The following is a 25,226-nucleotide window of genomic DNA, read 5'->3' on the forward strand; positions in this document are numbered from 1 at the left end:
CGTGTAAGATGGAGATGCTTTGTGGAAGCCATATGCTCCCAAGACTATTGGAAAAAAACCGCAAAGCTCATCAACGTTGTGACCTGTCGCCAAGATGGTGCAGTCGTCCGCATAGGTAATAACCTCCACACCCTGTAGGGGCACTGGGAGTTTAGAGAGGTAGAAGTTAAAAAGGAATGGCGACAGGACCCCGCCCTGAGGGACTCCTTGTTTAACTCTATGGGGTTTTGAGCAATTGTCTCTAAACTCCACGAACGACTGCCTGCCACTCAGATAATTCACTATCCATCTATTCGTGTTGTTGGGCATTGTGGACTGCAGGATGTCCTGGAAGAGTGTGGCGTGACTGACAGTGTCGAATGCTTTCGACAGGTCAAGTGCCACTAGGATAGTCCATTCACAAGGCCTCTGCTGATTTAAGCCCTGTGATATCTGAGTGACTAGGGCGGATAATGCTGTGGTGGTGCTGTGCATCTTACGGAATCCATGCTGGTGACGAGCTGCTGGTAGTTGACGGGTCAGCTGGGGGGGGAGAAGATCTTCGAGTGTCTTCGCTACATGTGACAGGAGGGAAATCGGCCAGTACGATTGACCCTCACTCAGGTTTTAGCAATGGGATCACTCGACCCATTTTCCAGACATCGGATATAGTTAAGCTCCTCACTGACAGGTTAAAAACCATTGTCAGGTACTCGACTCGGATCCCATCAGATCCAATTGTCCGAGACTGGAAGATCGTGTAGTTTTCGGACAATATTTCTTTTCGCCATGTCTCTCTCGCGGTGCTCAATGAATTGTCGGCAAAAAGCGAGCGCTCACCGTTTAGGGTCGGATATGGTGTTGTCTGCAAACTTAATCGCGACCCTATCATCCTTCTTTGTCGGGTTGGAGAGTGACCGAACTGTATACCACAACTTGCCAACTCCAGAACTTAGGTTGCAGTTCTTCAAATGATCCAACTATTTGTTTCGCTTGTCCTCATTTACCAACCTGCTGATATCGCGGTTCAGCTGGGCGATCCTACGGTCGTCAGGGTTGGTACATAGGATGTCATCACGCTCATCTGCGAGTCCCGCTGCTTCTGCTTTGAAGTGCGGTCGCACTACGGATATTCTACCAGCAGGTATGAAGCGAGCGGCTGCTGCGGTGACGGTTTTGCGAATCTTCCTCTCTGCTTTGTGTACGTTGGAGGGAATCGGTAGACCATTGAAGATGCGATCGGTAAATTCTCTGAAGCCGGCGTTCTGAGACGATGAAATCGTTGGGTCTGTCCAGACAAACGATTATGGGTAAATGGTCTGAACCTAGAGAAATAACTGCACGCCAGGTTGTGCAGTTAATCAGACCAGGACTCGTTATAGTTATATCTGGCGAACTAGCGCAAATACCCATAATCCGTGTGGGGGCATCATCATTTAGTGTGCAGAAGGTGGATTCGTCAATTTGTTCCCCAGCAACGCTCCTCTCTGGTCTTCCCCAAGATTTGAGTGCCAGAGCTGGTGGCACTCAAATCTCCTCCACGGAATTTTTTTCCCGATAATATTTTTTTTTTTAAATTCCAGTGAATTTCGGGATTTTTTTAAAGTTACAATGAACAAATGAACAGTTGTAATGAATAAATTTGGATCGATTCCATTACATCCATTCATTCTTTTGGTTCTAGCAACACATATTCAGTTCATAATGAAGCATCGTAGTTTAAATTATCGAATTTTTGTCACCGATCTAACATTTTTTAGCCACAGCAGAAAAATTCTGTCATTAAGAATTACAAATTCTATGGATATTCATATTCAACAGAAAATAAATATTTCATGTGGAATATTGATTCGCGATAGGGGTGATTAACTGTGAAATAAATTTTCAAATTGTACCAAATGAGTCACTGGTGTACCATTGTACTTTTTAAGATCAAATTGTACCAAAAAAAAGTACAATTGTACCAATTTTGCCATCCCTGATTCGTACTCTTTTTAGCGCTACTAAAAGTTTATGGTTGGTTACCATATTAGTCTCAACAACCCAGCGGGAAAAAATGATAGGACTTCAATTTGTAGGCCTTCTAAAAGGCATACTTACACATTCTAAAAGATCCGATACTCATTCCACCCTGCCTGCTCTTAGAAGGTGTTCAAGAAGCCCTATGAATCCCCTTCTAATAACAAGTGAGCTTGTTGGCTGCCAACAGCCCATCATAAGTAGGCCTTCTCTCAGCCCTCTAACAGCAGCGAGTATGCAAGGCCTTGGCTAGCAATGACACGCCGTGTAAAATTGAAATGATTTTGCAATGCGGCAAAATGATATTGCAAGTCCTTGTGTCTGCAAAATGAGGCATTTGCAGCCTCTTTACTGCATCTTTTTCCCGCTGGGAACTATTAAGTACAAACACAATTCGTAAAAAAAAGCGATGGAACAAGAATGTGTGCGATTACTTGGCTTGACAGTGAAATAAAAGCTGCCATCAAGAGTTTAAACTAAATCTACGCTACCTGTAACCAAAGTAAATTAATAAAGTAGAACAGCTGACTATTTTTTTTATTCAGTCTGAACTGTCAATTCACTTGTGGTTGTTGTGGCGAAAAATACAACAAGCCCAAAAGCAAAAACAACAACAGGCAACTTTGACAGCTCAGACCTTAAACCAAAAACAAAATTGCTTGTGGTTTTTGTAAATGTTGTATTTGTTGTAGTACTGTCGCTACTTTATTAATTTACTTTGCCTGTAACCATATGAAATCTATAACACCGCTCCATTCAGGGCTATCAGATGTGGCGATTTTTGATTGCCTTTGGCGACCAAAATTTCCAATTGGCGACATGGCGATTTACAGACTAGTTGGCGATTTATTTGGCGATTTTTTAACAAATTATTTATTTTTCTTGAAATAATTTTTTTGATATTTATTGTATAATTATTTGGTTGCAGGTATACATTAGGGTGGCCCTTAATAAACAAAAGTTGGATTTTGGCCATTCTCACCCTCCAGTTTGGTGAACATTAGTAAAAAAAATCATCCTGAACAAATTTTAGATAAATCGGTTGGGGTTAAGACGTGCCGCAAGCCCTCTGAAGTTTTGAGATCTGAAATAAATTCTGAATATAAACTAAACAGTTCTGAACTTTCTGAAGTAATGGCTTTCCAACCCATTAGGACTAGATCGAGCACAATTTCAAAATTTAACCATTTTTTCAAAATTTCAATGTGCCACTTTTAGCAAAATGTGAAATTTCACTATTTTAAAAGACAAATTACTCCGATCTGAAATAAATTCTGAATATAAACTATACAGTTCTGAACTCTCTGAAGTGACGGCTTTCCACTCCATTAGGACTAGATCGAGCACAATTTCAAAATTTAACCATTTTTTTAAAATTTCCATGTGCCCCTTTTAACAAAACTCTAAATTTCACTATTTGGAAAATTAATATCTCCGATCTGAAATAAATTCTGAATATATGCTAAACAGTTCTGAACTCTCTGAAGCAATGGCTTTCCAACCCATTAAGACTAGATCGAGCACAATTTCAAAATTGAACCATTTTTTCAAAATTTCAATGTGCCCCTTTTAACAAAATGTGAAATTTCACTATTTGAAAAGTCAAATTACTCCGATCTGAAATAAATTCTGGATATACGGTGAACAGTTCTGAACTCTCTGAAGTAATGGCTTTCCAACCCATTAGGACTAGATCGAGCACAATTTCAAAATTTAACCATTTTTTCAAAATTTCAATGTGCCCCTTTTAACAAAATGTGAAATTTCACTATTTGAAAAGTCAAATTACTCCGATCTGAAATAAATTCTGGATATACGGTGAACAGTTCTGAACTCTCTGAAGTAATGGCTTTCCAACCCATTAGGGCAAGATCGAGCACAATTCCAAAATTTAACCATTTTTTCCGAATTTCCATGTGCCCCCTTAAAAAAAATGTGAAATTTCACTATATGGAAAATTATATATCTCCGATCTGAAATTAATTCTGAATATACGGTTGACAGTTCTGAACTCACTGATGCAATGGCTTTCCAACCCATTAGGACTAGATCGAGCACAATTCCAAAATTTAACCATCTTTTCCAAATTAACATGTGCCCCTCCGATCTGAAATAAATTCTGAATATAAACTAAACAGTTCTGAACTCTCTGAAGTAATGGCTTTCCAACCCATTAGGACTAGATCGAGCACAATTCCAAAATTTAACCATTTTTTCCAAATTTCCATCTTCCCTTTTAACAAAATGTGAAATTTCACTATTTTTAAATTAATATGAAATAAATTCTGAATATAAACTGTACATTTCTGAAATCAAGCCTTTCCACCCTATTATGACTAGTTTTACCACAATTTAGATTTTTTTAATTTTTTTTCATGTCCATGTGTCTCTCATGTATCTGGTATAAAAATACGCTAAAAGCAAAGAAATCAACGATAGTTTATAAATAAATATTTAATTTTTTTTTTATCTAATTTTTTAAAAAAATGTTATTATATATTTAAACTGAATGACCGGTAAAACCATTTTATTTTGATTTTATATCATAAAATGTTAAATGAGCTGAAAATAATGCAGCTCTGTTAACCTAACAGTCTTTGAGTACGAACTATGTTAGTTTACACATTAACATAGGTAATGTTAAAAAACGGAGCTAACTGACGGAGCTAACTTCACACACATATTAAAATAACATAAAACCACTTTTATTACTTAAAATGACAAATAAAAATATACGTACATAGTTCTTTAATAATTATAATTAAAATCTAAATAAATGCATCGGTTACGTTAGAAAAAAAATTGCACAGCATTTTGTATTTGTGTTCCTTGTCGCTGGTAAACACGTGAGTTCATTATAGTCATCTAATAATTTATTAACTCTTTTATAGCTGTTAAGCAGCGGAACTTGTTTGGCAAATAGAATGGTTCGAAAACGTGAGGGAATGGTGTATCCCAACCAGTTACACGCTTAACTGGAGCTTCTAAATGCAGGAAACATTTTTCTTGGATATATGCTGCAATTTCTGATCCAAAGCCTTGTGTTAAAGGTGCCTCGTGAGAAACGATAACTCGTCCGGTCTTCTTAACAGACTGAAAGAAATATTTACAAATTATAATTACTCAACATACTCTAAAAGGACATGCAATTAATAATTAGTTGATAAATTGATGATTGTGTAAATATAATTTTTATTTATTTCCAATAATGATCAATGTAACCTTGGATGGAACAGTAAATAAATAATTTTGCTATAAAACAGTTAATAAGCTGCATTCCCTAAAAATTCTAAACATCGCAACAGAAATATTACATTTTAAAATTATATGCATAATCAACATATTCGCACACCCAGTTCAAAAGTGACACAACTCAAAATTTTTATTTTTCAGAAATCGAAAATAAATATATACCAATTGAAACACAATGAAAGACATTAGTGTTTTTGTTAGCCACAGTTAACAACAAGAGAATACACTGATATCTTTTGTATAGATAAACAAGTGTATTGTGAATAGTTTAAGCGTAAAATTTATTTTTTGGGTTTATATAACCCGACAAATTAATTTTGAGTTGTGTCGCTTTTGAACTGGGTGTGCGATATACACTGCCCTTCATCAAATACATCATAGTTGGGGGTAGTGCACTAAATGTTGATTGAAATCACCATTGCACTATCACTCAATAAAATTGCAAAAAATTTAGTTTGCACTATTTTTTATCAGCTTTTGTGATAATGCTTATTTCTTAACTAGCACTAAAAAATATTGATAGTGATAATTTTTTCACTCTCACTAAACGAAAATTTAGTGCAAAAATCTGCACTACAATTAATAAGTCCAAAATTTTAACCTGCAATAAAAAAAACTGCATTAAACATCTATTACTAAACTTTCAAAAAATGAGTGGTCATGAAATTGTTGAATCCAAATTCGAAAAACAAAAATTTTAAATAGTTTTTGTTATTTTTAATGAAATATTAGTCTTAAGTTTTAAATTAGAGCACAGAAATAAATTTAAACCATTTTGAACTTAAAAATTTAGTGCACAATTTGAAGTAGAACTCAAATTAGTGCAGAAAAAAAGTTGCAATAAACTGATGATTGCATTTTTTTAAATCAACTAATTTAATTTTGAGTGCAAAATTTTTTAACTCACTATCACTAATGTTTAGTGAGGCTGCTAATTTTCAACTCAGCACTAAATATGAACAAAATGATTGCACTAATTTTGCACTATCACTAAGTATTAGTGCAAACTGCAAAATTATTGGAAAAGAAGAGATATACATATTATATATCAACGTGTAGGAAATTATGCCCTCTCTTCAAAAATATACAAAATTTTTAAGAATTAAAAAAATATATAGAAGACGTTTTTCAAAAATATGGGAATAAAAAGTAGTAGCTGATTTTTTTTTTGAAAATTTTAATTTTTAAAATGCAATAAAAGTTTTGTTTATGATTCGTTTTTAATGAAATTTTACACTTATATAGAAACTTTTGATCCAAATCCATAAGTGAAAAAGATTCCCAAAAAACTTTTCAAAAATCCCAAAATTGGAATTTTTTTGATTTTTGGACCTATTGAAGACACCAAGTCCGGGGCTATAAAATACCTGCGCAATTGAAAAACATATTCGGACATACAAAACAGGTCTTAATTTTATGAAAGCAGCTATGCGATTAGAGAACATGTTGTCTAAAGTTGAAATTTACATAAAAAATAGGTCTACTTCGGAAGGCTCTGGACCACGCACTAATACGAATTTTGATTTTATTTTGCTTTTATAATATTTCAAGAGATGTTTTTCTTTCAGAAAAATATAAACACATTACATATTTATCTTTTTCTTATTTTCTGTATAATTTAAAATTAATGTAAGTACTTTAAAAAAAAAATGGCGAAAAAACGATTTTATTTTTTTTAAGTTTGAATACACATAACATTTGACTCAGTAAAGGTTTTTAAACAGTTTTTTCTTACGATTATTAATAAATTTGTTGTAAGGTACTTTGAGAAAATCTGGAAAGAATTGGATCCGTTATTAGCAAAAAGGCAAACCAAGATAGGTAAAAAACATAAAATTTTACTTTTCAAATGCGAATAACTCGTAAACAATAAGAGATAATATATGGCTATGTTTTGTAGATCTCGTCTAGTAGATTCCATATATATAAACATATTTTAAATCGGATCGCAAACAAAAATTTGGCATCATTTTTAATTTTTGATATACCCGAGGTGCTCTACTTTGGGGCATCGTGGCTCGGCGCCCCCTAGGTGTTATAAACCCAAATTCAAAACTTAAACTTATCAACACCGGGAATATTTATTTAAACCGGCGTATTCGTTTAGGTTAGATTCCATGGGTAGCCAATCTTCAAGCAGCTCACTTGGGTCCAATCAAAACTGATCCCGTTGTGATACCCAAAGGGTAAACATCTTGGTATTAATTATATAATTCCATGCTAAACCAACCAGTTTCTCTGATAAAAGAGTAGATTCGTCTAAGACTTATCCTTGATAACTCATCTAAGCATGATAGGAATGGTATTCCGAGGATACGTTCCCTCAGGTTTATCAGAGCCGTGCATTGGCAGAATAGGTGTGACACCGTCTCATCCTCTTCTACATTATGGCAGCTCCTACAGTAGTCATTATACCGTAGGCCCAATCTCCTAGCATGTGTCCCAATTATACAGTGTCCTGTAATGAAGGAGACAATTAGCCTTATTTGCTCACGACGAAATTCCATAAGTAGATTCGTCCTGCTGGCATCATATACGGGCCAAATAGACCTCGTTATAACACAGGAAGACTCATTGGTCCACCTGCTTTGTGCAGATTCATATAGTATCCGCTGAACATCCAACTTGCAGTTAACAAGGGAGATACCAGAAAAGGGGTCGATCTCATCATCATCCCATTTTGGCCAGTTCGTCAGCTATACAATTACCCTGATTTCCATCGTGGCCAGGGACCCATATAAGCGTTATCCTAGAATGTCTCGCTATCTCATTAAGGGATACCCGGCATTCCTCGGTTAACCTAGATGTCGTAAAGACACCCGCTTATCCGTTAACAGCAGCCTTGCTATCAGTAAATATACATACACATCTGCTCAAAATAATAGATACACCCAATTGGAAAAAATTTAATTGGCGGTAACATTGAAAATTTCCTCGCAAGCGTTAAGAATACATCATATTATTAAAATTTCTATCTGGCAATGTCATGTCAGTCAAAAATCTGGCAACTATTTGCTTTCATGTTGATTTTTAAAAACGAATTTATTTGAATTACAAAAAATTATTTGCTCATAAAAATAGATACACATCAGTAATTTGTAATTTGTTTATATACAATTTTTTTTTTGTGCAATTTTTTGTTCCTATTTACGTGAAACAGTAAGTATAATTTAAATTTTAGCAACAATTTTATAAAAAATAGGACTCTTTTGAAGAAAATGGGACGAAATCATCATTGTACCGAAGATGAGAAAAAAATTGTTCAAACGATGAGAAATCAAGGAAAATCATTACGGGAAATAGCAAAGAGCATAGGAAGATCTTTACATTTTGTCCAAAATGCTTTATCTAAAAAACAAAAAAGAGAAACTCGCGGTAGACCAAAGAAAACCAGTCCAGAAACAGATAGGCGGATCGTCCTTATGGTTAAAAAAGACCCTTTCATATCATCGAAAGCTATTTCTGCGGAGCTATGTAACGAAATCAGTCCACAAACAGTTCGTCGTCGTCTTTTACAAGCTAAATTGCCGGGAAGAATTGCCAGAAAAGTGCCACTAATGCGCCAAAAAAATATCAAGACAAGATTAGAATTTGCTAAAGAGCACTTACAATGGTCCGGGTGTGAAGGCGAAAAAAAAATGGAGAAATATTTTATGGAGCGACGAAACAAAAATAAATTTGTTTGGAAACGACTGCCAAAGAAATGTACGCCGACCAAAAGGAAAAGAATTCCACGTTAAATTTACAAAAAAGACGGTAAAACATGGCGGGGGAAACATAATGGTTTGGGGTTGCTTTTCATGGAATGGTGTTGGTCCGATATTCCGAATAGAAGATACCATGAATGCTAGTGGGTATAGAGACATATTGGAAAACGTAATGCTTCCATATGCATCGGAAAATATGCCATTAATATGGACATTCCAGCAGGACAACGACCCAAAACATAGTTTAAGATTAGTTAAAAACTGGTTCTTGGAGAATAACGTACCTGTTTTAAGCTGGCCCAGCCAATCCCCTGATTTAAACCCAATAGAAAACTTGTGGAGTGAATTAAAGATAAGGCTTTCGAAGGAAGTTTTCAAAAATAAAGACGATTTATGGGAGAAAACGCAAAAAATATGGTACGAGATTCCATTGGAGAAGTGTCAGAACTTGATATCCAGTATGCCCAGAAGAGTGGAGAAAGTTTTACAAAACAAAGGTGGATATACTGGATACTAGCTTTACTTTAATAATAAACTAATTTTTTTAAGATAAAATTTATTAGCTTTTGTTTAATAAGAATTTTTAAAAATGTATCTATTATTATGAGCACCAAATTTTTCGAAATTTAAGAAATTTAATTTACTTTATAATATTTATTATTAATTATGAAATATTTTGTTTTTGTTTTTTACTCTCCTTTTAACTATAAATAAAAATCGACTGAATTTTTTTTATAATTTTACAATATACCATTATTTTTTTTCGTTTTTAAAAAATAAATTTTGGTGTATCTATTATTTTGAGCAGATGTGTATATCACCAGATATTCGATAAAACCTCAGCCAGTTGGATGCACGTTTAATGGCCGTAACTTCCGCCTGAAGAGCCGTACAGACGTTAGGTAGCCTGAAATAGGATTTAATCCCATAGTTCTCAATAAAGAAACCACCACCGACCCTATTGCCCCGCTTTGAGCCGTCAGTAAATACCCATATGACATCATCAGGGGGTAAGAGTCCGCGCTGCCATGAATCCCTATTCGAGATCTTCATATGAAAATGCCTATCGAAAAATCTTAGAGTGCCCATGATCTTTGACAGACCACGAACAACCAGCATTCAGTCTCACAGCAGAGTTGAGAGCCATTTGTATCACCATCAAATCAACTGGTAACCAGTTTAGGATAGTAAAAAGTGCCTTAGAGGGGGTAGTGCTTATAGCGCCTGTAATCAGTATCGCAATAGTCCTGAGAACTCGTTCCACAGCCTTCCGGTGAGTAGCATTATCCAAGGCGTGCCACCACACCAACACTCCATAGAACAAGATGGGTTTAACAACTGCTTTGAATATCCAATTGATACCCTTCGGCATAATACCCCAGTTTGAACCAATTGCCCTCTTACAGGAGTAGATGGCTACATAAGCCTTGTTAATCCTGTTTTGAATATTCAAATTCCAGGAAAATCTTTTATATAGAATGATGCCAAGATACTTCGCTTTATCCCTAATCTCAAGACTGATTCCATTCAGTTTAGGTGGTCTAAAGTCATCGATCTTATACCTCCTAGTGAAGAGAACCAATTCCGTTTTTTGTGGGTTCACACCAAGTTCACTTGAAATACTCCACTCACTCAGTGTACTTAATGTTGGGGGCTTACTTTCTATTACGATGCGAAAGCAATTTCGATGCAAAAGGTAAATGCGTTAAGAATACAATTTTGTACTCTGTATCGTCTACGCAAACGCTTTTGCAAAAAGAAGCAATACTGGCACCACAAAATAAACAATAGCGAAGAATGACAAAATGAAATGTCAAAACTTGTAAATAAAAACATTTTAAACTAATTTTTTGTGCGATGCGAAAACGCAATAAAGGGTACCAATTGTACCATTTTTCATTCGCATCGCAATTAAGAGTAACCCCCCTGATTCCATACAACTAGATATTTTATCCAGAAATTTACCAGATATAAAAACTGCAACATCGCAGCATATGCGGCTGTCTTGATCCTTCTGTTGTCCATCCTGATCAACAGGGTATTCATAGCCAAATTCCACAGAAGTGGTGATAATACAGGGGGGTGTATTATCACCACGATTGGCCACTTTTAAAACACTTATGCCACCTAAAGTAGCACAAATGACCGAGTATCTTTTCGACTAGCCGGCGAACACATAGATCAATTCCCAGTTCATCCATCGCAGATAGGATGGCATCGGGCCTGACATTGTTAAAAGCTCCTTCAATATCGAGAAAGGCAACAAGTGAATACTCCTTATGTATTAGCGACTCTTCAATGGAGCCAACTAGCGAATGTGGAGCTGTTTCCACAGATCTGCCTTTGGTGTAGGCATGTTGGAATTTAGTTCCGACGGAATGGTCATTCTCAGATATATGTACGTCAATCACCCTTTCTAGGGTTTTCAGCAAGAAGGATGCTAGACTAATTGGCCTATAATCCTTTGGTTTAGTATGAGTCGCCTTACCACCTTTAGGAATGAAGACTACTCTACATCTCGTCCACCATTTAGGGATATATGTCCATCTAATACACGCTCTGTATATGCTAATGAGCCATGGTACAACTATTTTTTCGTTCTTTTGAAGATCAGCAGGAATAATGCCATCCGGCCCAGGAGATTTAAACGGGTCGAAGCTTTTGATTACCCATTGGATTCTTTCCCTATTTATCGGAACAGAGTTATCACCCGGAGCAACAGAATCAGCAGCCCTATTCACAGTCTCATCATCGACTGGGAGCCAACCTGGAAAATGAGTATCTAGTAGGACCTCAAGTGTTTCTTTACTGTTCAGAGTTCATCTACCTCAGGGTTTCTCGATATAGCTTGGTACAACCAGTGAAGTTGATAGAATTTTACGTAATCGGTTAGTCTCAGAGGATCCTTCCACGCCGCTACAGAAGTCCCTCCAGGCTTTCCTTTTCGCGTGGTGTATTCGTTTAGAAGTTACAGATTTATTTCCACTTTTTTTTCTCTGATCCCCCACTGTGCAACATAGCACGTTCTTGGAAATGTTGCATGTTGGATTTTCATTGATTTGCATATTCAATGGCAACTTGATGAATGAGCAGTTCGACCGCCTTCCAACAATGTATCTGCAATTCCTGATAAAGCAAGTGCAATATCATTCTTCGAGTGTATCGTTGCCAAAATCAACGTGATCAAAAAGTTTTTCAGTTCAACCGGGAGCGTGCAAAAAAAAATCCTTCCAGTTCCATCTTTCACAACTTTCATAAATTGTCGTACGCATATTTTTGTTGACGATTCAACCGTGGAACTTTTCTTCGAACTGATTCCCATAAGGCATCGCAATCATTTTTTTTCGCGTCCCAACTCTTGATTAAATGCGTCGTGCATCGAACGATTGGGAGCTGTCTAACTCAGATAATATCTTTTTCGACATCATCAATCACATGTCCTCAATTAATATCAAAGCCTCGTTGAAAAATTTTCTCGTCCAGTTTCAAATTTTGATTTGATGTTCTAATACGCATCTGATGCATAATATCATCACACATGGCATCTTTGTACTTACTTCACAAATTAGTCGGTTTATCTCAAAATGCTTCCCATATGTTGAGATGTACGTATTTGATGAGCATTTCACGAAAGCACTGCATCTCCGAGGGAGTATTTCCAATGAGTGTCATTATCTAACAATTGCAAGCGTTGACACGCTTCTCTATACCAGGGCACACTTAGAAAGGTGACTGCGATGAAACAGCTGATTATTTTTTTTATTCAGTTTGAATTGTCAATTCACTTGTGGTTGTTGTAGCGAAAAATACAACAAATCCAAAAGCAAAAACAACAACAGGCAATTTGACAGTTCACCTACTTTTTAACAAAAACAAAGTACCTGTTGTTTTTGTATTGTTGTAGTGATGCAGTCACCTTTCTAAGTGTGCCCTGCTCTATACGTTACAACATTTATAGTTCGTAAATCTCGGAATGATGTTGGGCCACGAACGTTGACTAATAGCAAACGCAAATATAAACACTAATCGTTTATTGGATGGACTGTGTAAATGAGACCTAAATCGTCGTATAAAAATAAATGTGGGAAACTTGGAACTGGGTTTCCTTGTTTCCGCCGTTGAAATTTCTTTGTCGAATGATTCCAAGTAATATCTTGGCATTTCGGAGTATAGCAGCGTTCGGGCTAATTCATTATTTCGGCACATTTCTAAACATCTGGTCAATGTTGTAGATGGCGTTCGATCAACTCGTTGTAATACATTCTCCACAGTAAAGTACACTTTTTGGCCATTTTCCAGATGTACGGCTAAATGAACAACAGTTGGATGTCTTTCATGAATGGCAAATGAAAAATGACCCAAATTGCTTCGTTACTGCTAACATAGCAGCCCATTTGAAGTTGATTGACTTCATCGTTGGAATTCTCCGCACTAACTCAGCCAAGTCACTGCCTTTGGTTACACATTTGCAGATAAGTGATAAGTGGGCGTGTACAATTTTTATTTCTGTAAAACACTTTTGTGCACTATTTCGAGCATTTAAACAAAAAATTACCCAAATCCGTCCAGGCGTTCTGCGATTTTAGATATATCGAAAAAAGTGGGTGTCGTCAATTTTCCGTAAAAACCTTTGTTGGACTATGACGAACATTTCACAAAAAAAATTTCCAAATCGGTCCAGCCGTTCTCAACAGATGCAATTACCAACGAACGACATTTGATTTTTAAGGGCTCCCCACCCATTTACAAATTAATGAAATTTAATGAAAAGAAAATATACGTAACTCATGCGGAAGACAGTTCCAAGATCTTGGAACTCTTACAACGAAAGACCTTTCAAATAAAGAGTATGTAATTTTATGTATCAGTATGTTTGTTTCTAGTAGATCGAGAGAAAATAAAATTTTTGCACAAACGATTTGGTATACCACTTTTAATAATACGATAGAAGTAAGGTAAGTTACGAAAACTTGGTTAAATTAGCAACCCAAAATACTTTCAGAGACATGTTTACGACGCACAGTGGTATGGTATAGAAAAAAAGAGGGAAATAAATCTATAACTTCTAAACCCTTAGTCCGATTTGAATGAAATTTCACACTCGCAAAGAGGAAGTGTAGTCGAGTTTAAGTTTTGAACTTGAACCTCATGAGCACACCAGGAGCTGGGGTGCCCAAAGTAGGACACCTCGGATATGTTCAATTTTAAAAATTATCCTATTTCTTCGTTTGTGTTCCGATTTCAAAAAAATTACACATATAGCACAACTTATTCATAGCTATTAATTATCTCTTATAGCTTAGGAGATATTCGCATTTGAAAATTAAATTTTCAACATTTTTACCCACCCTACCCCAGTTTTTTGATGACCGCGGTTCCAAATATTTCCCGATTTTCTCCATTTTTCTTTGATGATTAACAACAGATGTATATATCAAATAAAGAAAGAATTGTTTAAAAATATTTTTTTGGGAAAAAAGTACATTATTCTTTTTAAGTTATCTAAAAAAATTCTAATAGGATGTATAATGAATTTGTACTGTTTGAAAAGCTAACTTTACATCAAATATTTTAAATGAAAAAAAATTATAACTACATATACAACTTTAGGGCAAAAATTCCCAATATGTTCTTAATTATTTTGTAAAGGGTTCCGATCCCATTTTTGGGATTTTTAAAGACTTTTTTGGAAATTGCGGAATACTTGATAAATTTCAAAATTTGTTTTTATTTTTCCATTTTAAATGGAAATTCATAAAAAAGTATGTTGCCTACATAACAACATTTTTATGAATGTATGTAAATAACAGATCTAGGTTAATTCTAAGAGAGTTGTTAAGTTTTCTATAATTTATTTGCCACGTAAAAAACATAAGGTAGACATGTTGTTAGAAATACCTTGTACAATTTATACTTTATGTTCAATGTAAATTCTTGATCATATTAGTTTTTTATATATTTATCAATTGGAGAAAATATTTGTTAGTTCGAAAAAATATTTCAAGCTGAATAAATAAGTTTTTTATATAATATTAAAATATTTAAGACTTATATTTTAACATTGGTTATGGGCCCAGAATTGCTATAAAGAATATAAGCTATGTATCCTGTTGCGAATAAATATATCAAAGATAACTAAGAAATACAAGAATGTCGAACTCAAGTTTTCAAATCGATAAATGGAATGCTGAAAATTATACATCTTGGTCAATACAAATGCGAAGTTTATTGATAACGCAAGATTATTGGGATGTGATTGAAACTTCTATAAGTGAAACAGCAACCGTTCAAGAAAAATCTGCATGGAATGTTAAAGACAATAAGGCGTTGGCATCTATAACTTTGGCGGTGAGGACAACTGAACTGATTCATCTTAAAGACTGTAGAAGTGCAAAAGAAGCTTGGTGTAAATTGGAAAACATTTACAGAGCAAAGGATCCTGCAAGAAAGGTTCATTTATTCAAGAAATTTGTGCGATTCAAGTTTTCATCTGATGAAAAATATAGTGTTCAAATAAACAGATTTTGTTCAATAGCAGATGATTTGAAGAATGCTGATATAAATATTCCTAGTGAATTATTTTCAATATTTTTATTGTGTAGTTTGCCTCCTGAATTAGAAAATTTTGTTATTGCAATTGAAAGTCGCGATTCATTACCAAGTTTGGAACAATTAAAAAATAAAATATTTGAAGAAGAACAACGTAGAAGTGAGAATTGTCATGAGAGTAAGGATCAAGTGTTTGCAATCAAGAACAGAAATAAAAATTTCAACAATAAAGGTGTAAATCCAAATAAACAAACAAAATTTAAAAATTTGAAATGTTTTGGATGCGCTAAGAAAGGACACTTACGTTCTCAATGTCATGTCAAGAATAATACTGTTGGTAATCAAGAAAGTGCAATGTTTATAATCAATTCTTGTATTAATAATGATGATTTAAATGACTGGCTCTTGGATAGTGGAGCATCATCACATGTATGTCGACAAAAAGAATTATATTATATCAGGTATGAAAGAATATAATAGTGAGGTGGTATTAGCGTCTGGTGATAAATTTAATGTCAAGGGAATTGGTGAAGTTAAAGTTAAATTTAACAATAAATGCTATGATTTGAAAAATGTTTTATATATTCCTAATATGAAATCAAATTTCTTGTCTATTGGTAAGATGGCTGAAAAAGGATATACTATTAAATTTCAAAATCAGTATGTTGAAGTCTTCAAGAAAAACGAATTTCAGTTTAAATTAAGAATGTTTAATGGAATTTATAAAACCAAATCAACATTAGAGAATCATTCAATTAATAAAGCGGAAAATTGTAATAATTCCCTTTGGCACAGACGTTTTGGTCACCTTAATTTTTGTGATTTAAAGAAATTAGCAAGTAAAGAGATGGTTCGTGATTTAAAAGGTAACGTTAATGAATTTAATTGTGTTACATGCTCAATGTGTAAAATGTCATCAAAGCCTTTTAAAGCACAACAGCATCTAATAATTTGCTTGAGTTAGTTCATACCGACTTGTGTGGACCTATGAGAATTAAATCTTATGGAGGTGCCTTACATTTTATTACATTCATTGATGATTTTTCTCGCTATATTACAGTATATGTTTTGAAAAACTAATCCGATGCTTTTAATGCGTTTAAAGAATATTTAAATATGGCAGAGCAACAAACTGGTAACAAGTTAAAGAGAATAAGAAGTGATAATGGACGTGAGTACATAAATTCAAATTTTAATAATTTTTTGAAAGAACGAGGTATAGTTCATGAAACAACGGTTAGCTACACACCTCAACAAAATGGAATTTCTGAAAGAGCTAACAGAACATTAATGGAAATGACCAGATGTATGTTGGAAGAATCAAAGTTACCTAAACAATTGTGGGCAGAGGCCATTAACACCAGCGTTTATATAAAGAACAGATCACCTACTAAAGTTTTGGAAAATATAACTCCATATGAGCGGTGGACTGGAAGAAAACATTGTGTATCCTACTTCAAAACTTTTGGATGTAAAGCTGTAGTTCTAGAAAAGAAACCAGGGCGGTCAAAATTGGATCCAAAAGGTAAAGTTTGTACGTTTATTGGATATCAAACAAACACAAAAGGTTTTAGATTGATTGATCTGAATACAAATAAGATTATCATTTCAAGAGATGTACAATTTTTTGAAAATGATTTTGAGAAAAATTCTATTGGTACTGAAGAGAATTGTTCTGATTTATTGGATTGTACAAATATCGTAAATCATCAAAATACAAATCTAGAAAATAATATTGAGAATTGTGATACAGAAGACTTAGTAAGTGATAACAAAAATCAAAATACAAACGAGTACAGAAGTATTGATGATGTTAAAATGTATTCTTCAAGTGAAGAATCAGAATTTTTCGGATTTGATGATGAAGAATTGGATAATGATGAAACATATGAAAGAAATGAAAGAAATGAAAATTTAAATGGCAAAAGAAAGAGAGGTGGACCTAGTAAAGAAAGAAATGGAAAACCTGGCAGACCTAGAAAAATTTATAAAATTGATAATGAATTGAATGTGGTAAATGATTATAATTTCGATCCAAAAACAGTAAAGCAAGCAATAAATAGCAGTGAATCTAAAAAATGGCAAGAAGCAATGAATAAGGAATATTCATCATTAATTAAAAATAATACATGGGAGTTAGTTGAGAAACCTCCAGATAAAAATGTTATTGGGTGCAAATGGATTTTCACAAAAAGCGTTTCGCAGATGGAACAATCGAAAAATACAAAGCCCGATTAGTAGCTCAGGGATGTTTTCAAAGGTATAATGAAGATTATTGTGAAACTTATGCCCCTGTTATACGCCAGAAATGTTTATTAAAAATTGTGAAGAAAATTTTGTATGCAAATTGAAGAGATCATTATATGGACTTAAACAAGCTGGAAGAGAGTGGAACCATAAAATCAATGAAATTTTATTAAAAATTGGGTTTGTACAATGCAAAACAGATAGTTGTGTCTTTATTAATCGAAACAAAAATGAAATAAATATTATTGCTCTCTATGTTGATGACATTTTATTAGCTTGTAATTACAGTAATTCCATGGATACCATATTAGAAAAATTGAAAGAACACGTTGAAATTGTAGACTATTACCTGGGAATAGAAATTGTTCGAAATGATCCAAGAGGAAATATTGAAGTACACCAAAAGAGTTTTGTGAAAGAACTTTTAAAGCAATGGAATATGCAAGATTGCAAGCCAGCTAAGACACCATTTGTTCCTGGGACAATTTTGATAAAATGTGAAGATGAAAATTGTAATGAAATGGTCGAGATAAAGCAGTATCAATCAATAATCGGAAGTTTAATGTATTTGTCAACAATTTCAAGACCTGATATAGCACATACAGTTTCTAGTTTGGCACAGTTCAGTTCTCATCCGCACAAAGAACACTTTGTTGCTGCAAAGCATGTATTACGTTATTTAAAATACAAAGAATTTTCTATAAATTATTCCAAAGAAGGAAATGAACTATTATGTTACTCCGACGCAGATTGGGGATCAAATGTAATTGATCAGAAATCATATAGCGGTTTTGTTCTATTTTTCGTAGGTGGGCCAATTGTAGCTTTGAGTTCAATGGAAGCAGAATACATTGCGATGTGTCAGGCTGCGAAAGAAATCAGTTTTTACCGAAATGAAATGGGATTTCAAAATTTATTAAAGAATCCTACTGTTCTATATTGCGATAATCAAGGAGCCCAATTTTTAACAAAAAGCCATATGAATATGAAAAAGAGTAAACATATTGACATACGCTACCATTACATCAAGGAGAAGTATAAAGCGAAAGAAATTGAATTAAAATACGTTCCTAGCGAGTCGAATGTTGCTGATATTTTGACGAAATGTTTAAATAATCAGAATCATTTTAAATTTTGTAATATGTTGAATTGTTAATATTTGATATAAAGTTAGCTTTTCAAACAGTACAAATTCCTTCTAAATTTTTTAGATAACTTAAAAAGAATAAAAGTACTTTTTTCCCAAAACATAGCAAAAAATCGCCTTTTTAAAATTTTTTAAATTGAATTATTTTTAAACAATTCTTTCTTAATTTGATATATACATCTGTTGTTAATCCTAAAAAGAAAAATGGAGAAAATCGATAAATATTTGGAACCGCGGTCATCAAAAAACTGGATTAGGGTGGGTAAAAATGTTGAAAATTTAATTTTCAAATGCGAATATCTCCTAAGCTATAAGAGATAATTGATACCTACGATGAAGTTGTATGTAGTGCTCGGCAAGAAGATTGTATATGTGTAATTTTTTTGAAATCGGATCATTTTTAAAATTGAACATACCCGAGGTGTCCTACTTTGGGGACCCCTGGCCCAGCTCCTGGTGGAATCATGAGGTCCAAGTTCAAAACTTAAACTCGACTACACTTCCTCTTTGCGAATGAGAAATTTCATTCAAATCGGACTAAGGGTTTAGAAATTACAGATTTATTTCCATCTTTTTTTTTTTCTCATACCACTGTGCGACGTCGCTCATTGAAGACAAACCTGATAGTAAAATTTACTGTCCGATCTAATATTTTCAAATTACTAGTAGTAGAACCAGAAAAATCTTCCAGACAAAAAAGTAAAACCTTGTAGGGGGAAAATTCTACGCAGAATTCTAAGCTACTTTGTCCTAGAAATCATGGGTCTAAAATAGATTTAGTCCATTCGGAAATTCAAAAATATGTTTTAGGTAATGTATCACTGCAATGTTTGTGTAAAATTTGCGTTAACAGGTAAATATTGTAAAAAAGGATAATAATTCTGGACTTTTTTCTGACGAAAAACTTTGTAAGGAAAATATTTAACTTAGTTCTTTTTTTGTATTTTATTTTTATACAGCCTAAGTCCCGGTCCACACTGTGAAACATTTGCTGCAAAACATTTTTAAATTCTCTTTTGAAACTGCATTCGTGTCCACACAGTGAAGTTTTTGCTTTTCAGTTTTTGACATTTCTGTACAGTACGAATACGAACGAATAAATGTGGATGACATACTCAACAAAAACTTCATGTACATGAAACAAAGTTCACTTTTTCATTCCTCTTTCCCCTTTCATCAACAAACTCAAATGTTTTGCAGCAAATGTTTCACAGTGTGGACCGGGACTAATTATGAATAAAAAATTCTGCGGGAGTTTGTTTCCCGGGCTATTATTCCCATTGAATTTGAATAAGAAAAATGAGAAAAGGGAAAAAAACTCCCGGGGAATTTTTATTCATAAAGTTAGAATGTTTGACCTTTACAAAAATCCGAAGTAAAGGTCTGAAGTAAATGTGCTCTAAACATCGAAATAATGCACCACGCTTCTATTAGCACTCCACATATCTACAGTGTTGGAAAAAATAATAGGGACACTCTAATTTTTCAATATATTCTTACTTTTTTATTTACTATTCCATAAATATTAAAAAGTATATACATAAAATTAAATAACTTCAAATATTTTAACTTATTAAGCACAAATAAGCAAAAATAAGGAACTAGTTCTGCCAAAAAATATTTTTTTTTAAAAAAAGGCCTGGAAAAAATAATAGGGACACTTAATGTTTCGTATAAAATATTTATTTTTTGTTAACATTACCATCATTTCCAAATACTTTTTCGATACTTGGTTGAAGATCCTTTCATTTTTATAACCTCCTGACAACGGCGATTCATAGATCCCACAAGATTCGCACATACATCGGGCGGAATTGAGTACCAGGTTTCTTGAATTTTTTCCCACAACTCTTGTTTATTTTTTGATTTAAAGCTACCAATTTTATTTTTGAGGACTCCCTAGAGATGCTCAATGGGCTTTAAGTCCGGTGATTGAGACGGCCACTCCATTACAGGCACCTCATTCTGCTGAAACCACGTTTTGACGCTTCTAGCGGAATGCTTGGGATCATTATCCTGCATGAATTCCCATTTTAGTGGCATTTCATCCTCAGCAAATGGAAGCATTTTATTCTGGAGAATGTCTATATAGTCAGCAGAATTCATTTTTCCCTGAATCCAAACTATTGGACCAACACCAGAGCCCGAAAAACATCCCCATAGCATTATAGAACCACCACCGTGTTTGACGGTTTTTTTGGTATATTTAGGATCAAATTCAGCATTTGCAGGACGACGTACAAATGATTTTCCGTCAGATCCAAATAAATTGACTTTTGTTTCGACTGACCATAGCACGTTGTTCCAGTTTTTACGGCACAGGTGTCGCCTGGCAAATTCCAACCTTTTTTGTATGCTTTTCTTGCTCAACAGTGGTACTTTTCTCGGACTGCGTCCCATTAATCCGACTTCCTGCAGCCTATTTCTTATTGTTCGACTTGTCACTGAAGCACACAAATCATTTTGAAGGCTACTTGATGACATAAAGGGGTTAATTTTGGAAAGTCGAACTAAACGTTGGTCAAAACGCGCTGACGTTTTACGTTTTCTACCTCTAGTTTCCTGACTTTTTTTGGAATGAATGGCATTGAATACTTTAGTTTTGGAACACTTCATTATCTGTGCAATTTTTCTAATTGATAACCCGTCCGAATTCAATTTAAGAATAACATTTTTTTCAGTTTCAGTACAATGAACACCACGACCCATTTTCAAATTTATTTACCGAGACATAAATCATAAACACGACACCAATATAGTTAAATTAATCACATAAACTTTGCTTTACGGATTTTTAATATGTTTATGTTAAAAATATTATTTTTTATTGACTAATGGTAATTTTTTGTAGTGCGTCCCTATTATTTTTTCCAATTGAAATTACAACTTCACTGATTTTTTTTGCAAATAAATATAAAATAAAAGCGCAAAAGAGAAAAAGTAAACAAATAATGAAATTCCGTTATTTTAGGAACAGTTACATAGCGAAACCCAAAAAACAACACTTAATATAAAGAAACTGTTTGCACCTGTTTGCGAAAGTAAGGGTCGTCCCTATTATTTTTTCCAACAGTGTATATGTATGTCTAAAATATAACAAAAATTTAAATTTTCATAATTGAAACTGTAAGTTTTTTGTTTTTTTTTAGTTTCATATCCTTAAATGCTTAATAATCGATTTTACCAAGTTTTGGCACACTCTGTTGAGTTCCATGCTTCCAGTAAGGACTCTTCTAGCTGAACTAACTTGTTTTGATGTACTCTCCTAGCTAATTTATCCCTAAAATGGTTAATTACATTAAAGTCTGTGCTCTGTGCAGGCGTTTCTATATGTTTGAGACTGTTATGGATCAACCAGAGCTTTGCAACACCTGATGTGAAAGTTGTTTGCGATTTTGTTGTTTGTTTTGCGATTTTGATTCAAAATATTAAGATAGACAAATTTGTCCATTTAGCCTTCAATAAAATGCAAATTGCTACTCCGGCACTCGACATGCAGCTCCAAACCATAGCAGAGCCTACCTACTACATGCTTAACAGTGGCTTTTGTGATTTTATAATGGAATTCGGCATTTACTTCCGTCATTGAACAAAACCTTGAAATAATGAAAACTAGCAATAAAAATGTGTTTTACGGTGGTTTACCAACAATTTTACAACATTTTCCATTTTGGGGCTGGATGTAGTGCCGGAGTATGCAATTTTATTGGAGGCAAAATGAACAAATTTCTTTTTCTCACCAAGTGAATTCGCTCATTTTTGCAAAATTGTATGTGGTTACATTTCCACTCAAAGTACACGCTTGTAAGCACATACAATTTTGTGAAAAGAAGCGAATTCATTTTTCTAAATTTATTTTAATAACATCGGACTAACACTTTTTGAGTTATCATTAATTATGTGGAGAAACATATAACAAAAATTATAATTTTACTTAAAAATTTAAAAAAAAACTATACATAGAATTTAAAATTTGGACCATATTTGTACTACTGGAACCACAATACATCAAAATTGTGTAGTGGTTTAAAAAGCCTCTAAATTTTTTGTTTGATTTTGTTGCCCTGTTTAATCATTTATAATTGAAAACTTTAAGTTTTTACGTAGAAATTTATAACCGGTTATGGCCAATAGGCTAGGTTGTTGAAAATAAATAATAATAAATAAAAAAAAAAAACTTTATGTAACTCAAGAAATAAAAATTAATAAAATTCATTTGAATTTCGGTGAGGTCAAAATCAGAGTACGGAAATAAACAAATCGAAACGTTTGATATCGTTTTGTTTTGTTCTTTTCAGTGAGTAAAACAAAAACCAAACACTTACAATGAGAATGATTGTCCCATTATGTTTTGTACATTAATATAAACGTACGCAACTAGAAAAGAAAAGAGTAAGAACAATATTGAAACATTCTGATAAAAAAACGTTTAACAAACGTTTGGTAATTGATTTACTCATTATAATATAGAACACAGTACAAAAAAAACAAAACGAATAAAAAATACGTTTCTCTATCTGTTTTGTACTCAAATGTACGATTGTAACGGTAAATTAAATAATGCAGATGAGTGAAAAGCTAATCGTTTCGTTTTCTCTCTTTGTCACTTGAAAAGTTTTTGTTTTGTTTTTGCTCATGTACAATACAATATAAAAATTTTGATTTGTACATTTTGCAAACGTTTGCGAATTATTTTGTTTGTTTTCATACTCTGGTCAAAATCCATTTTATACCTAGGTTTCGAAATCAAACTTGCTTAGAGTTCCCCTACGATTTTTTGTGACAAAATTTAGTTTTTTATTTTTAACCTTTAACTTATGAGGTGGTGGTAAATTTTACACCCTCTCTTCATTTTTTTAAAGTTTTATCAAAAAGGCTTGCGAAATAAAGTGCCTGGATTTTTGTTTCAAATAACATTTTGCTTTCTTTCTTTAATTTTATTAAATTAAAATTGTTGTATCTTATTTTTGAAAAGCAAATATTATCGAAAAAATGTTTTTTAAAGTAAATTTTTTTGCAAAAATTATAAGGTGTAAAATTTACACCACATCTGTGACTATGTCAAAAATTTTCACATCATAAGTTAAAGGTTAAATTACCTTTGCAACAGCATCTCGGTCCCAAGGAAGAATTGAAACTAAATCAATTACTTCGCAGTCCACTTTTAATTCTTTTTTTGCCATCTCAGCTACCTAAAAAGTTTTTAGATTGTATAATTTTAAAAATGGTATGTTGTAATAACGTAGAATTCAATATATTGTTACCTCGAGTAGAACGTGAACTTGCGTTCCCCAACCAATTAGTGTCACATCTTTACCCTTTCGAAGAATATCAGCCTTTCCGATTTCAGATGTATAGTTGTCTACAGGTACATCTTCAACTGCTGCGCGATATAAAGTTTTTGGTTCAAACACTATACATGGATTAGGATCTTTAATGCAAGCTAGCAGCAAACCCTTGGCTTTTATTGGCCCACGAGGTACTACTACTTTTAAGCCGGGCGTGTGGGCAAAGTACGCTTCAGGACTTTGACTGTGGTATAGTGCACCATGGCCAACAGCACCACAAGGTACGCGGAATGTTAATGATCCACAATCAAAGATGCCGCCACTACGATACCGATATTTAGCAGCTTCGTTTACGATTTGATCAAATGCTGGAAAAATGTAATCTGCAAATTGAATTTCTGCTATCGCAGTAGCCCCTACGTTAGCAACTCCAATTGCAAAACCAGCAATACCCTGCTCACAGAGAGGTGTATTGAATACACGATCTTTTCCATATTTATCGCGTAGATTTATCGAGCAACGAAAAACACCACCAAATCCTACGTCCTCACCAAATAGCAATGCACTCTGGTCCTGTTCCAAAGCAATATCCATAGCATTGTTAATTGCTTGAAACATGTTCATTTTTTGAACAGCTTGTGATCCCGCTGGTGTTACATTTTTATCAGGATAATACGTGAAATGTGATCGTGTAAAAGCTGGCTTGTTGGATTTAATTAATCCCAGCAGCTGTTGTGTGCACCTATTCATTTTATATTTCTTTTTCCAATCAAAACTGTTTTTTGTAGAGCAACTACCAGCAGATTCACAAAAGACGGATCGGACGTCGCCTTATCTTTTTTCCGAGGTTATGTAATTAATAAAATTAATTGAGCTGCCAGACTTAATTTCAATTTTAGTTCAAATCAAGGTATATTACAAGGCGTATTTAACAAGGTGACAGCAGTGGCGAATTGAAATAAATACAGGCGAATTCACTTATTTTTTATATATAGAGTTTGACATACGGACGTACGGGCGAATATTTTTTATATATGT

At 33.8% G+C, this 25,226-nt stretch overlaps 1 protein-coding gene across 1 annotated transcript; it reads right to left on the reverse strand.

Moving 5' to 3' along the window:
• Positions 1 to 4,681: 4,681 nt before the first annotated feature.
• On the reverse strand, positions 4,682 to 25,021 carry BckdhB (Branched chain keto acid dehydrogenase E1 subunit beta). Its single transcript, XM_065501268.1, has 3 exons — positions 24,165 to 25,021; positions 24,000 to 24,092; positions 4,682 to 5,091 (listed from the first exon to the last, which is right to left on the reverse strand). The coding sequence occupies exons 1-3, from the start codon at positions 24,936 to 24,938 to the stop codon at positions 4,864 to 4,866; spliced, it is 1,095 nt and encodes a 364-aa protein (XP_065357340.1). The 5' UTR covers positions 24,939 to 25,021; the 3' UTR covers positions 4,682 to 4,863.
• Between the last annotated feature and the right edge of the window lie 205 nt (positions 25,022 to 25,226).

Source organism: Calliphora vicina, chromosome 2 (genome assembly GCF_958450345.1).
Source record: "Calliphora vicina chromosome 2, idCalVici1.1, whole genome shotgun sequence".
Lineage (NCBI taxonomy): Eukaryota > Metazoa > Arthropoda > Insecta > Diptera > Calliphoridae > Calliphora > Calliphora vicina.